At 39.9% G+C, this 13,684-nt stretch overlaps 2 protein-coding genes across 10 annotated transcripts in view; both read left to right on the top strand.

Annotated features, from left to right (window-relative positions):
* LOC127948882 (SLAM family member 7) overlaps window positions 1-5,600 on the top strand; it is a 104,010-nt gene extending 98,410 nt beyond the window's left edge. For 8 of the 9 annotated variants that reach the window (XM_052545695.1, XM_052545696.1, XM_052545701.1 and 5 more), the window contains exons 4-11: window positions 1,925-1,966; window positions 2,690-2,725; window positions 2,883-2,984; window positions 3,726-3,767; window positions 3,880-3,909; window positions 4,350-4,397; window positions 4,525-4,560; window positions 5,533-5,600. In XM_052545695.1, the coding sequence (XP_052401655.1) occupies window positions 1,925-1,966; window positions 2,690-2,725; window positions 2,883-2,984; window positions 3,726-3,767; window positions 3,880-3,909; window positions 4,350-4,397; window positions 4,525-4,560; window positions 5,533-5,576 (380 nt within the window). In that variant the 3' untranslated portion in view covers window positions 5,577-5,600. The remainder of the gene's footprint in view (window positions 1-1,924; window positions 1,967-2,689; window positions 2,726-2,882; window positions 2,985-3,725; window positions 3,768-3,879; window positions 3,910-4,349; window positions 4,398-4,524; window positions 4,561-5,532) is intronic. The other variant, XM_052545702.1, reaches the window with a different exon arrangement.
* Window positions 5,601-6,249: 649 nt separating this feature from the next.
* LOC127948881 (uncharacterized) lies at window positions 6,250-9,322 on the top strand. Its single transcript, XM_052545693.1, has 2 exons — window positions 6,250-6,837; window positions 6,875-9,322. Exons 1-2 carry the CDS (start codon window positions 6,250-6,252, stop codon window positions 7,724-7,726), a joined length of 1,440 nt encoding a protein of 479 aa, XP_052401653.1. The 3' UTR covers window positions 7,727-9,322.
* Window positions 9,323-13,684: the final 4,362 nt, after the last annotated feature.

Raw genomic sequence — 13,684 nt, 5'->3', positions numbered from 1 at the left:
TGTGTTTGGAAGTTTTTTGACATCTCACACTTAAAATGATCTGTATGTAAATGGGATAAAATTCAACAATATATATCAAAGCAAATTACTTTTGTTTTTCAATTTAGTAAATATTACATCTATTGTCTCGTGATCCTTCATAAATCATTCTAATATTCTGATTTCCTGCTCAAAAAAACATTTATTATTATTATTATTAGAGTAGACTTTTTTCACGTTTGTTTAATGAATAGAAAGTTCAGAAGAACAGCATTTATCTGAAATAGAAAGCTTTTGTAACATTATTACAAAAAAATATGTATCACTTTTGATCAATTTAAAGCATCCTTGCTAAATAAAAGAAATAATTTATGTAAATTGTAAAGTTATTATATAATTTATATTTATTTGTAATTTATAATAAATTTTTCTTGAGCAGAAAATCATTATATCAGAATTATTTCTGAAGATCACGTGACACTGAATGATGCTGAAAATACAGCTGTGTGTTACAGAAATAAATTACAGTTTAACAGATATAATATAATAGAAAACAATGATTTTAAATAGTAAAAATATTTCATAATTTTACTGTTTTACTGTTTTGCTGTACTTTGGATCCAATAAATGCAAGCTTGTTGAGCAGAAGATACGTCTTTAAAAATACTAATAATCTTACTGTTCAAAAATGTTGAATAATGTTATGTCCTTGGATCATCTATCCTCTTTCATTTTATACATTATATTTGACTGTAAATTAGTCCAATTTATGTTAATGGATAATCTGTGAATCAGTTTGTACAGATTTTCAGCTATTCAGTATTTCCAAACCAGACGACCAAATATAATCAGTTCTTGTTGCAATAGGAGCAATTTATATCATGTAATGACACCCCAGTTCTCAAAGTGTGTGTCAGAGAGAGAGCATTTGCAATTTGTCAGACGTTTTTTTTAATACAGTATGTTGCCCTTCATCAGAAAATATCAACTCTCACAGTCATACAGTGGTAACTTTGTCAAGAAAACCATTACTGCACATCTGCTGGTTGTTTAGCAGAGTAGACAGCAAATGGCATTAACCCTTTAGAATAGGTAACACTTGTTAACTATTAACTCTCAATAAATTATTAATTTGCTGCTTATTAATAGTTGGTAGTTGTTAGGTTTAGGTATTGCACTAATACATGGCTAATATTATATTAATATGCATGCTAATAAGAAACTAATAGGTGTTACCTATTCTAAAGTGTTACCAACATAAAATATTTTGGGCCATTTGGACTTTGTATCAAGTCACAATGAAAGAGTTTATATCATACAATTTGGTTTCTGTGATTGCTGATAGTTTTGACCAGGATATTGTTATCCGATCATTAAGAGTGGATTATGAATCAGCTGTGCAAGTTGTATATTATGAGTTATGTATTATGTTTATACCTTATTTTATTTTTCTTCGGAGAGTGTACGTTGGTGGATAGTCCTCGTCGTGCTCGTCCTAATCTTGATAGTCATTGCCGTTTGTTTTGTTTCCCTGTATTTAGTTCATACACAAGTTTCACAATTTGAGTTGAATTACTGAGAGAAATTAACTTTTACACAACATTCTAATTTATTGAGATGCACCTGTAACTCCAGCGCTGAGTTAATACTGCTGTGAGTTCATGTGGTGTTGTACAGTAAATGACAGAGGTGCCAGAACTGCAGCTGATAGAATGTGTGCTGTAGCACGACACAACGATATTTCTTCAAAAGCAGATCGTGGAGACATTTATATCATCCAAAATCAAAAATCGTCATGTCGCACATCCCTAATTTCAAAGATTAATTGCTTTTCACTTTTTTCAAGGCCATTACATTTTGTAATTTTTATTAGTTATTTATTCTGTAGCAGTGTATATGAAATTGATTAATTCTATCTTCTTCCTTTCTCATAATGAAAATGAAGATGAAGATAAACAGCTTGAGGAGGGAGAAGCAAAACAAAACGGTAAGAAAAATAAATGTCACAAAATATCTAGAAATATCTGAAACATATTCATATTCGCCGATTTCGGAGACGATCAGCTCCACGTGATCAGCGGGAGCTCAGTGATCATGTTACGAGAGCAGTCTTCACTCGGGTAGGCCTTCTGAAATTCAGATCTTTCAAGCGAATCACGGATTTCGTTCCGCAGGATGTCTATTCACGTCTTTGCATTGACTAAACATGTAAATCACTTGCGCTTAACACTTCATACGCATCTGGCGTGAATGCACCATTAAGAGCGGGTTATGAATCAGTAGTTATACCTTATTTTCTTTTTCTTCAGAGAGTGTACCTTGGTGGATAGCTCTCATCGTGCTCATCCTAATCTTGATAGTCATTGCCGTTTGTTTTGTTCCCCTGTATTTATTTAAAACATGAGTTTCACAATCTGAGTTGAATTACTGAGATAAATGAACTTTTCCATGACATTCTAATTTATTGAGAAGCACCTGTAACTCCAGAGTTAACACTGCTGTGAATGAATTCATGTGGCATTGCGTTCTGCAGCTGATAGAACCACGATCATAAATTGTCATATCGCACATCCCAAATTTCAAACATTTATTGCTTTTCACTTTTTTTTTGGCCATTACATTTTGTAATTTTATTAGTAGTATTTTATTCTGTAGCGGTGTACATGAAATTGATGAACTCTATCTTCTTCTTTCCTCATAATAAATGAAGATACACAGCTTGAGAAGGGAGCAGCAAAAAGAAACGGTAAGAAAAAAAGGTCTGAAAATGAATTAATCCAGGTTTGAATTAGAGAATGGCTAGTTGAGCATCAAGGCATTACGAGTGTAACATGAATCAGTTGTGCAAGCTGTATATTATAAGATATATATTATTTTTTATACCTTATGTGCTTTTCTTTCAGACGGTGGATCTTTGTGGATAGTTTCCGTCAAGATCCTAATCTTGATACTGGCCCCCATTATTGTTTTTGTTATCATGTATAAGTTCTGGCCAACGTTTCATAGTAAGTTTCCTATTGTGTTATCTTCTTTAAGAAATGTGTTTCTTGCTCTTATCATGTTTTTTAAGGAGTTTAAAATACTGTCTATAAACTTGTACCCAGTGTAGACAGTAGTAGTGTACAGCAGTGGCCAAAAGTGATGTTCTGCATAGGAAAAATTATATCTTCACCATTTAATCAAACATATTAATGTTATGTTGATGTAGATTTTCTAAGTGTATTGTGTAGTTGTGCTTGGGATGTGTAAAATTATTGTATGTGCTCCCTGTTCTGTAAATGTTTTTTTTTTCTATGCATTTTTGTTTTGTCCATAGTAAAATAAAATGCATATATCTACGATAAGCTGTAGTGTGCATTTTTTGCCAAATAGTTTTGTCAGTTAAATACCTTAACCAATGTTTTCCTCACATTTCAAGTGTTTAATTAAACTTGTCATTTAAATCAAATAGTGTGAATGTTCCCTCTGGACACCACTTTTGGCCGCTACTGTATTTCTGTATGATTAATGATTACTGTGAAAGTGTATTTTGAAGGCAGATACAAATTTATATATATACTTCTATTGGTGTTAATGCAGGAAAATGTAGATGAGCACAGAGTGTTGAATGTTTATTTTACATTTTAGGAAACTAATTTCATTCTTCTTGTGGAATCTTATTAGTTCTTGGTGTTGGATACTCAAATGTATGTTTTGTATTTTTTAGTTGATTTGTAATTTATTTGTATTTTTTTATTCTACAACAGAAATTGTTCACGACAATTTAAAAGACAAACCATGCATAGGAGGTACGTTTATGTTTGTTTTGGAGTGATTGTCTTCAGTCAACTTTATGTGAAATACTTGATAAAACTAATACAGTTAACATTCAATTACTTATAACATTGTTTCTCCCTTCAGCGATTCTGAAACGGCTGGATGGAAAGAATAGTATGTCGTTTTTCATTCATGTTTTTATCTTTTTCCCTCAAAGCATTTTAAAATATTATTCAAGCATGCTTTCAAATTAGATGCTAAATGTTAATTTTGTCTAACTAGACCTAGTTATCTTGAACATGTTCATAATTTCTTCTGAAAGATTGTTTGTTATTTTCTGTTCCGTGCTGTGCAAGATTTCTTTATAAAACTTAAAGTACCATACGTACTATTCTGAAATTCAATGTATTAAACATTTTTACACTTTCTACTGTAATAGTGACATAAAATGAGCAAAGTGAGAGATTTCAAACATTACATGCTTCTCATATGTTTTTTTTTTTGTTTTTTTTTTTTTTTAGGCCATTACATTTTGTAATTTTATTAGTAGTAATTTATTTGATACCACTGTACAGGAAATTGATGAACTCTATCTTCTTTCTTTCTCATAATAGAGGACTATAGTCTGCCTCCGCAATTGGTGATAATAGCAGAAACAAACGGTAAGAAAAATAAATCTGTCACAAGAAATCTAGAAATATGAGACATATTCTCAGTGATGCTAACACTAATTTATTCTGTACCAGTGTACATAAAATTGATAAACACTCTCTTCTTCCTTTCTCACAGTGAATGGAGATCCACAGCCTGATGGGGAACCAAACGGTAAGAATAATCTTAAAGATGAAAAAAAAAAAAAAATCTGAAACATATTCTCAGTGACTCTAACACTAACTGTACGTTGAAGTCATCTTTCTATCATATATTTGATCAATCATTAGCAACACTGTTACACCAATGAATGAATCCAGGTTTAAATTAGAGAATGATTGGTTGAGCATCAAGGCACAAGATAGTTCCCAACTTTTTGTAACCGTTAATACAAAAAGAGTTGCATTTCATTGTAAGTCTAATTGTTTGTTATTTGTTAATTATGAAGGTGAGGGGGAGAAACAAGAAGATGACAAACAAAGTAACATGATTATAAATAGTTGGTTTCTCATAAACATGTCCTTAACAAAGATAAAGACTTTTAGTTTATCTTATCTTTAACTTTTACTCTAGTTATTTTTAAAAGTGGTTTGATCTCTTTGTTATTACAGTTCTACTGTAAGTTGTTTTAAAGTGTATAATATCAATACGTAATCATAATGATGATAAAGACACTGGAAGTCGTGGCCTAATGGTTAGAGCGTCGGACTCCCAATTGAAAGGTTGTGAGTTCTAGTCTCGGGCTGGCAGGAATTGTGGGTGGGGGTAGTGCATGAACAGCTCTCTCTCCACCTTCAATACCACAACTTAGGTGCCCTTGTGCAAGGCATCGAACCCCCAACTGCTCCCCGGGCGCCGCAGCATAAATGGCTGCCCACTGCTCCGGGTGTGTGCTCACAGTGTGTGTGTGTGTGTGTTCACTGCTCTGTGTGTGTGCATTTCGGATGGGTTAAATGCAGAGCACAAATTCTGAGTATGGGTCACCATACTTGGCTGAATGTCACTTTCACTTTCACTCAATTTCAAAACTGGCTTCATTTTGAAATAAGTTTTGAGATGTTTATAATGCTTTACTCTGAACATGTGTTCATTGACACTTGTATAATTTGTCTAATTAAACTCTTGTCTTTTATTGTGACTTCATAGTTCAACATCTGAAGGAAGATGGCGAGGATGAAACTGAAAAATGAATTAACCCGAGACTGTAGTGGTAGGTAAGTTCATACTATGTCATGTTTAGTTTCAGTACCAGTAATTTGATTGAGATCAAGAAAATCTCTTTGCTGCTCAGGGGTGCGTTTCCCAAAAGCATCGTTAGCCAACTATGGTTGTGTCATGATTCTGCCCTCGTGTCCTTGATTTTTCCTAATCTTGAGGCAGGATCATGGCAGACCCGTGTTTTGTGTTCAAGCACATGGCCTTGTCTTTGGGCCATGTGCTTGTGTTGTCTCGTTCCCTTGCCCTGCCCCCCTTGTTATCCTAGTCTTGTCGTGATTGTCCTATCTGTGTCACCTGTCGTGTCTTAATTGTTCCCCCTATTTAGATCTCCTAGTGTGCTCTGTCTTGCGTCAGTTCATTGTGATTGTTCAACTTATGTGTTCCTACCTGTCAGCCTCCAGAGATATCTTGTCCTTGAAACCCCTCTAAGAAGTCTTTTGTCTTGCAGTGAGTGTTTGTTAGTAGTTAGTGTTCAGAGTCTTTGTTTACCTTGTTTATTGTGTTCTGTAGAATTATTTAGTGTCAACCCTAGCCCTTGTTTTCCCCCTCGTGGGTTTTGTTTTTCCCCTTTTTGTATACAATAAATCCTCTGTGTAACCCGATTCCTGCCTGCACTTGAGTTCCTCCCTTGCCAACCCTGACAGAATGAACCGACCACCAAGGAACTCAGCAGGCAGGAGGGCCTCTGAGCTTCAGCGTCAGGCGGAGTTCCGGTGGCAGTGCTGGACGTCATTCACCACCGACAGGAAGGGGGTCACCCTCCCATACTCGCCCGAGGGGGTGTGGATCCTTCAAAACTATGCCCGGCTATGGGAGGGTATATCCCAGGGAGAGCCGCAGGTTTTCCCCTCGATGTCAGCCCAGCTGCCAGCTATCCCAGAGGGTCGTGTCCTGGCCGTGGCAACCCTGGGGGATCAGGCAAGTCCCCCCCAGAGTCCTGAGGCGCCTTTCACAGCCTGCAGTCTCCCCATGAAGCGAGGGAGACAATTGTCGTGGGAGTCAGCCTCGGAGGCGTCGGCGTCAGAGTCTGCCCTGCCTAAGACCGAACTCCCCCAACCCGTCTCTGATCCAGCTGTGGCCTCTGCACCGCGGCCAAGGAGGAAGAGGAAGAAGAAGGGGTCTTCCGGTCCTGCGACTTTGTCTCCTCCTGCAGCGGAGAGCGCTGGCGTGCCCGTGCCAGCAGCGGTGAGCGCTGGCGTGCCCGTGCCAGCAGCGGAGAGCGCTGGCGTGCCCGTGCCAGCAGCGGAGAGCGCTGGCGTGCCCGTGCCAGCAGCCAGCAGCGGAGAGCGCTGGCGTGCCCGTGCCAGCAGCGGTGAGCGCTGGCGTGCCCGAGCCGGCAAAGAAGAAGGCTGTATTCAAGTCGGCAGTCGTGAGAGCGGAGGAGAGAGCCGCGGCCGACTCTGCAGCAGAAACTCTAGTACAGTCTGTCTCATCTCGTAAGGAGATGCCAGTTATCCTAGCTGCTAAAGCCTTCTCAGATTATTTGTCTCGTCTTGTCCAGATCCTAGAAGTCCCCGTCAGTCCTGTCTTGTCCCCAGACCCTGTCCCCAGAAGTCTCGAGTGTCCAGCCGTTGTCTCCCCGTGTCCTGTTATCCCCCCGTGTCCCGTAGATGTTGTCTCCCCGAGCCCAGTAGATGTCCTCTCCCCGTGTCCCGTGAGTGTTGCCCCGTGTCCCGTGAGTGTTGCCCCGTGTCCAGCTGATGTTGCCCCGTGTCCCGTAGATGTCCCGTGTCCTGTTGTCTCCCCGTGTCCAGTAGATGTTGTCCCCCCGTGTCCAGCTGTCGTCTCCCCGCGTCCCGTAAGTGTTGCCCCGCGTCCCGTGTCTGCTCCTGTCATGTCCTCTGTCAGTTGTCCCGAGACCCCTCCCCACCCCTCACCACCCAGACCTGCCCGTACCCCCCGTCGTCAGCCTTCGTCCTGTCCTCCTAAGATCCCTACCCCTCCCACCCACCCTGGTCTGTCCCCCATGAACTTTGTGCTCCCGCCTCCTCACCTTCCCTGTTTGTTTTTTTTGATTTGCCACCCTAACCCGGCCATTGTGTATTCATGTTTGCCGTTGTTATTGTTTGTCATGTCTTGTTGGTTTGTGTCTGTGTCCCAGTCTGTCATGTCCCGTGTTTGATGTTCCCTTGAGGAGCGTCTGGAAGCCGCTCCTTAAGGGAGGGGTTCTGTCATGATTCTGCCCTCGTGTCCTTGATTTTCCCTAGTCTTGAGGCAGGATCATGGCAGACCCGTGTTTTGTGTTCAAGCACATGGCCTTGTCTTTGGGCCATGTGCTTGTGTTGTCTCGTTCCCTTGCCCTGCCCCCCTTGTTATCCTAGTCTTGTCGTGATTGTCCTATCTGTGTCACCTGTCGTGTCTTAATTGTTCCCCCTATTTAGATCTCCTAGTGTGCTCTGTCTTGCGTCGGTTCATTGTGATTGTTCCACTCTGTGATTGTTCAACTTATGTGTTCCTACCTGTCAGCCTCCAGAGATATCTTGTCCTTGAAACCCCTCTAAGAAGTCTTTTGTCTTGCAGTGAGTGTTTGTTAGTAGTTAGTGTTCAGAGTCTTTGTTTACCTTGTTTATTGTGTTTTGTAGAATTATTTAGTGTCAACCCTAGCCCTTGTTTTCCCCCTCGTGGGTTTTGTTTTTCCCCTTTTTGTATACAATAAATCCTCTGTGTAACCCGATTCCTGCCTGCACTTGAGTTCCTCCCTTGCCAACCCTGACAGGTTGCAAGTTCCGTCGTTAATAACGTAGTTTAACGATCTGGTTTTTCCCGAAACCATAGTTTAAATTGAACATTCGAAAACTGCATTGCATACTTGTGTTGTTGGAATGACAGCTCTTCACCTGTGGTTTAAAGGCATAGTTCATCATTAGTTTGCTGTGTCGACGTCATTGATTGCGCCACACCTTGGCTGTGTACTATTCAGAGTTATCGACCCCTATGCCCTAATTTCACCATCCACTTTGTGACTTAAAAGACTTAAAGTTGTGGTTTAAGTTTATTACCTTATTCGCCTTCTTTATTATTATTACAGATTCAGTTTGAAACTATATAGCAGCGTGCCCCTTGCAATTATTCTCCCTCCGAAGTGCCCCCTGAAAGCATTAATCGTGCCAATTGGAATGCAGCCATCGTTTTGTTTGTGCGAAGAAACTGCGAGTTTGTCAAGTGAGTTATCTTTGTAAAAATATTCCAAAATACATATTTCTCATATAACAATATTGGTAAAACAGTGTTTTAGAGGTTTTCACTTATATTAAATGTTAACACTCAAATCACAGTATTTTTATAGTAAATGAATGCGCCCAAATAAAGTAACAAAAATGTATAAATAAGTGAGTGTTTTGTTGTTTTTACAGAATTATAAAATAGAATGCTCTCTACAAATGTGTTTTGTATAGGGTCGATAACTCTGAATAGAACACAGTCCAGGTGCGGCACAATCAATGACAATGATACAGTAAACTAACAGCGAACTATGTCTCTAACCACAGGTGAAGAGCTGTCGTTCCAATGATACATGTTTGCGATGCAGTTTGAGAAGGTTCATTTGAACTATGGTTTCAGGAAAAAACTAATCGTTGAACTATGTTGGTAACGACGGATCTTGCGACCATAGTTGGCTAACGATGCTTTTGGGAAACGCACCCCAGGTCAGCTTGTTGTTTAGTAGATATTTCCTGTTTTAATGCTCCAAATACAAATAATAATGACTTATTTTACTTTCTAGAAAAAAAAAGCTCTGGTTCTTTAAAATTTCTGCATGGTTTAGTCAAGAAACAAACTTCAGAACAAAGACTTTTCATCGGATCACCTTTTGAAGAACAGTCTCTTTTTTTTCTCAGACATGAGCGGTAAACTTTGTATGAATGTGGACTTATCTTTTTTTAAAAGCCTAGTTATGAACTTTTCAGTATTATTCCCCTGTGTCCACAAATCATCCCTCAGTTTAACTGCTGCACTGTTCACACTGTAGGAATTCTCTTTTTATCTAGTTACCCACACTGTTTGTGTATAATCAGTTTAATCTGTGCCTTGTTTGCAATGTTTTTGACAATCTGTATTATCTGCATTGGTTGTGTTAGTGATGATATAGACATGGTGTGGCGTCTTGACTTAAGCTTACTGATATGTACCAGCTTCCTTTTTGGCCCTGTGATGTCATTGGTGTCCACCAGAAAGAGAAACAAACCAGTGTAGGTGGTTTTTGTACCAAGTAGAAATAGCAACAAACTGCATTTAGTGCAGACAATAATGGTGATCACACAAAGTGTGTTAGAAAGGTGAATTAGGCTTTGGTTGGTTGAATTGGTCAAAATAACTTGTGTTTGCATCCAGTGTAAATAGACAGTGCTGTAATGAAAATTAGATAGCATGAATTGATTTGGGAAAAGCTATTTTACTGAAAATAAAATCATCATCAAAAAAAAAAAAAAAAAAAAAAAAAAAATATATATATATATATATATATATATATATATATATATATATTGGTCAGAATAGTTATTTTCTAGACCGTTAACTACTGAATGAGCAAAGTGTGGACTTTGTATTCCCAGCAATGTGAAATCTGAAAAATGGCATACAGTGCAAGATTTATAGTTTGAACCACTGATCTATATTATAGATAAGTGGTTTGAACACATTCTTACCTGCACTTCCAGACAATGACTATTCCTTTTGTTACTTTGATAAATGTTTTCTTGGCCTTGAAGGCTTTTCTGATGTGTTTTGAATATTTCAAATTTGTTGCAAGAGTTTGAAAGGACTTTTAAGCTTTTATGGTTATGAATTACAAAATTCAAATTTTAAGAAAAACATAATGTCATTTTAGGTCAGTTGTTGTAGTTTGTGCAAGTGTGCAATTACTGTGTTAATTCGGAAATATTCTTTTTTTTTTTTTTTTTTTTATCCAAATGTAAAAAAAAATTCTTCTTTTTGTTTCATATCTATAGTGTTTTGTGTGCATATCATTCTGGAAATTATAACTCATTCAAAACAATGTCTCTGTAACATTAATACATTTCCCCATTTTTAAAGGCCTCAGCTTCTTTCAGCCAAATGTGAAACTCCCGCATTCCTTGGACTTTCGTCTTCATGTTAAGGGTGCAGTTTTGCTTCACTCATAGTTGACTAATGTTGAAATAGTTTCATTTTATTTTGTTTAGTATATTCTTGTATTATATTATCACTGCTTTATGCAAACTTTTTTTCTACCACTATTGTATATCTAGTGTCAATTACAGTATAACATGTAAAAGATTCTTATTTCTTTTTATTACAATTTAATTTTTCATAATACAAGCACCGTCTATGCATATCTTTTAAATGCTGTTTAGTTTTCAGACCTACAATATATCTCGTTCTCTGGGGTCACCTCCAACCTTTTATAAGCAGAATATAAATGTGCCCCAATAACTGATCACATTGACCCTGAGGAGCTCCGTTTGAAGGATGGAAATTCATCTTTTACCATAAGAGAGGGTGTAGACTTCCTGTTTGTGGTTTGCAAGATGCACACATGTATTTTGTATTTTAAGACTATCTGAATGTATTAAAATAGCATGAGCTTCTTCCATTATTGATGCTAAACCTTTTTGCTATGCGTTTCTTTCTTAATAAAAGGAACTATAGAGAAACACTAACTGAGCAACTGTTGCTTTAATTTAAGACAAAAATAGAATGGGCTAGTTACATATCTCTGCCATCTTGGATTTCCGGTCTTGCAAGTGTGTTCAAAGATACTTCCTTTTGTGCTAAACATCAGGGCAGTGAACTGGAGAAATCCAAATATTACCTTCTATATGTTCACAGCATTTATAATATCACTTCAAATGCATAAAGATATAGACTGCTATTATTACTATACTATAAATGTTAACTGAGCTAGTGTATTTGAAACTTGTGTATGTTTGGGTCTGGTGAATGGATTAAATACAGTAATGTTCCCTACTGTTCACGAAATGAAAGTTGAACTCATGGTGTGTATACACAGCTACATAATGTATTTTTATCTTACCAAATATGTAAATGTACAAATTGCTTATTTTTCAAAAAAATTTGTATTACATTGATTTTTAAAATGAAATATTTACCTCGTCAGACGTAGGCTGCGATTTATCTTCGCAAGTATCCATTTTTCAATTGTGCACATACATCAGTTTGTTTCATCATTATTTTCACAACATATTTTATTATTTTACACAGTAATTGTAATGATGAGACAGAGAGATTCGGATCCATGTGCAGAACTTTTAATGAGAATGGTCAGACAGGCAATGATCAGTAACGGCGTCAGGTATGTGGGGATAATCAGAATCGATAACAGGAACAAGCAGATGTTGGGGGCAGGCAGCAGAGAATCAGAGTCGGTATAAACAATCCAAAGGTCAGGTACAGAAGGGAAACACAAGGAATACACTCGAAAATGTCAGACTGGCTAAACAAGACTTCGCAGTGAGTGAGAGTGAGTGTGCTGCTTATATGTGTGTGTAAATGAGGTGCAGGTGTGGCAAGGAGATTGATTGAGGAATGATGTGCAGGTGTGGCAGGGTGATTGTGATGCAGAGACTAATGGGAAATGTAGTTAGGGTGTGGTGCAACAGATAAGAGGTGCTAGAGTCCGAGTGACATCTGGTGGTGAGTGTGGAATAGTCCTGATTGGAGTGCCCTCTACAAAAGTTCATGGGCACTCCATGTAATGATCGTGACATAGCCCCCCCACAAAGGAGCGGCTTCCAGACGCTCAAAACAATCTAGGAGGGCGGTGGAGCGGAGGCAGAACAGGGGGAGGGACGGAGGGCCAGGTCCATGAGGAAGTGGAGTGGTCAAGGCCTGGGGCAGAGCAGGCAGAACTGGGCCTAACATGGAGATCAGGAGTCTCTCCTGGACCTGACATGGGAAACAAGGGCCCTTCCTTGGCCTGACAGAGGAAACAGGGACCCGCCGTGGGCCTAACTCGGGAACAGGGGTCCACCAAGGCAGAGCAGGTGGCGTGGGAGCCCACCAGAGCGGAGCAGGTTGAGCTGGAGCCCACCAGGGTGGAGCAGAGGACCACCACAGCCGAGATGATGGGGCAGAAGCCCACCAGGGCGGACCAGACGACCACCATAGTTGAACCGACATGACAGAGGCCCACCAGGGCGGAGCAGACGACCACCACAGTAGAGTTGATGGCACAGGAAAGCAAATCTGGTCAGGTGGGACTGAAACAGTGAACATAAACAGGTTAATAGCGGCCTCCGTGGCCGTGATGAGATGGTAGCTGGCCTCCGTGGCCATGACAGGACAGACGGAGAGTTGGTGTATGGTCCCCGTAGCCCTGACCGGAATTAATGACAGCTCATTGACGGCCTCCCTGGCCGTGACAGGATAGGACGAGAGCTCTGAGTTGTGACGAGGCTCTGGGAGTTCGGCTGAGATGTGACGAAGCTCTGGTAGATCTGTGGTGATTTGACTGGGTTCATGAAGATCAACTGTGACTTGACTGGGTTCATGAAGATCGTTGGTGACTTGACTGTGCTCCTGAGGATCAACTGTGACTTGACTTGGTTCACGGAGGTTAATGGTGACTTGCCTTTGCTCATGAAGATCATTGGTGACTTGCCTTTGCTCATGAAGATCATTGGTGACTTGACTTTGCTCATGAAGTTTAACTGTTGTTTTACTTGACTCTTGGGTGTTAGAGGTGACTTGACCCATCTCTGGATGGTCAACGGTGACCTGACTAGGTTTGAGGAAATCGACGGGGACCTGATCAACGGTGACTAGCCCTGACTCTGGAGGGTCCACTGGGAACTGACTCGACTCTGGAGGGTCCACTGGGAACTGACTCGACTCTGGAGTGTCTGTGAAGACCCGAGGTGCCTTGGCTTCGGGCACGGTCTCGGCCTCCAGAACAGCATCGGGTACCGCCTCGGCATCGGGCACCACCTCGGTCTCTGGAACAGCATCGGCCACCGCCTCAACCTCTGGAACAGCATTGGGCACCGTCTCGGCATCGGGCACCACCTCGGTCTCTGGAACAGCAACGAGCACCGCCTCGGCATCGGACACCACCTCGGTCACCGGAGCAGCATCGGGCACC

This window comes from Carassius gibelio, chromosome B1 (assembly GCF_023724105.1).
Source record: "Carassius gibelio isolate Cgi1373 ecotype wild population from Czech Republic chromosome B1, carGib1.2-hapl.c, whole genome shotgun sequence".
Lineage (NCBI taxonomy): Eukaryota > Metazoa > Chordata > Actinopteri > Cypriniformes > Cyprinidae > Carassius > Carassius gibelio.
The sequence above is the reverse complement of the archived record's forward strand: the minus strand, read 5'-3'. Positions and strand labels throughout refer to the sequence as shown.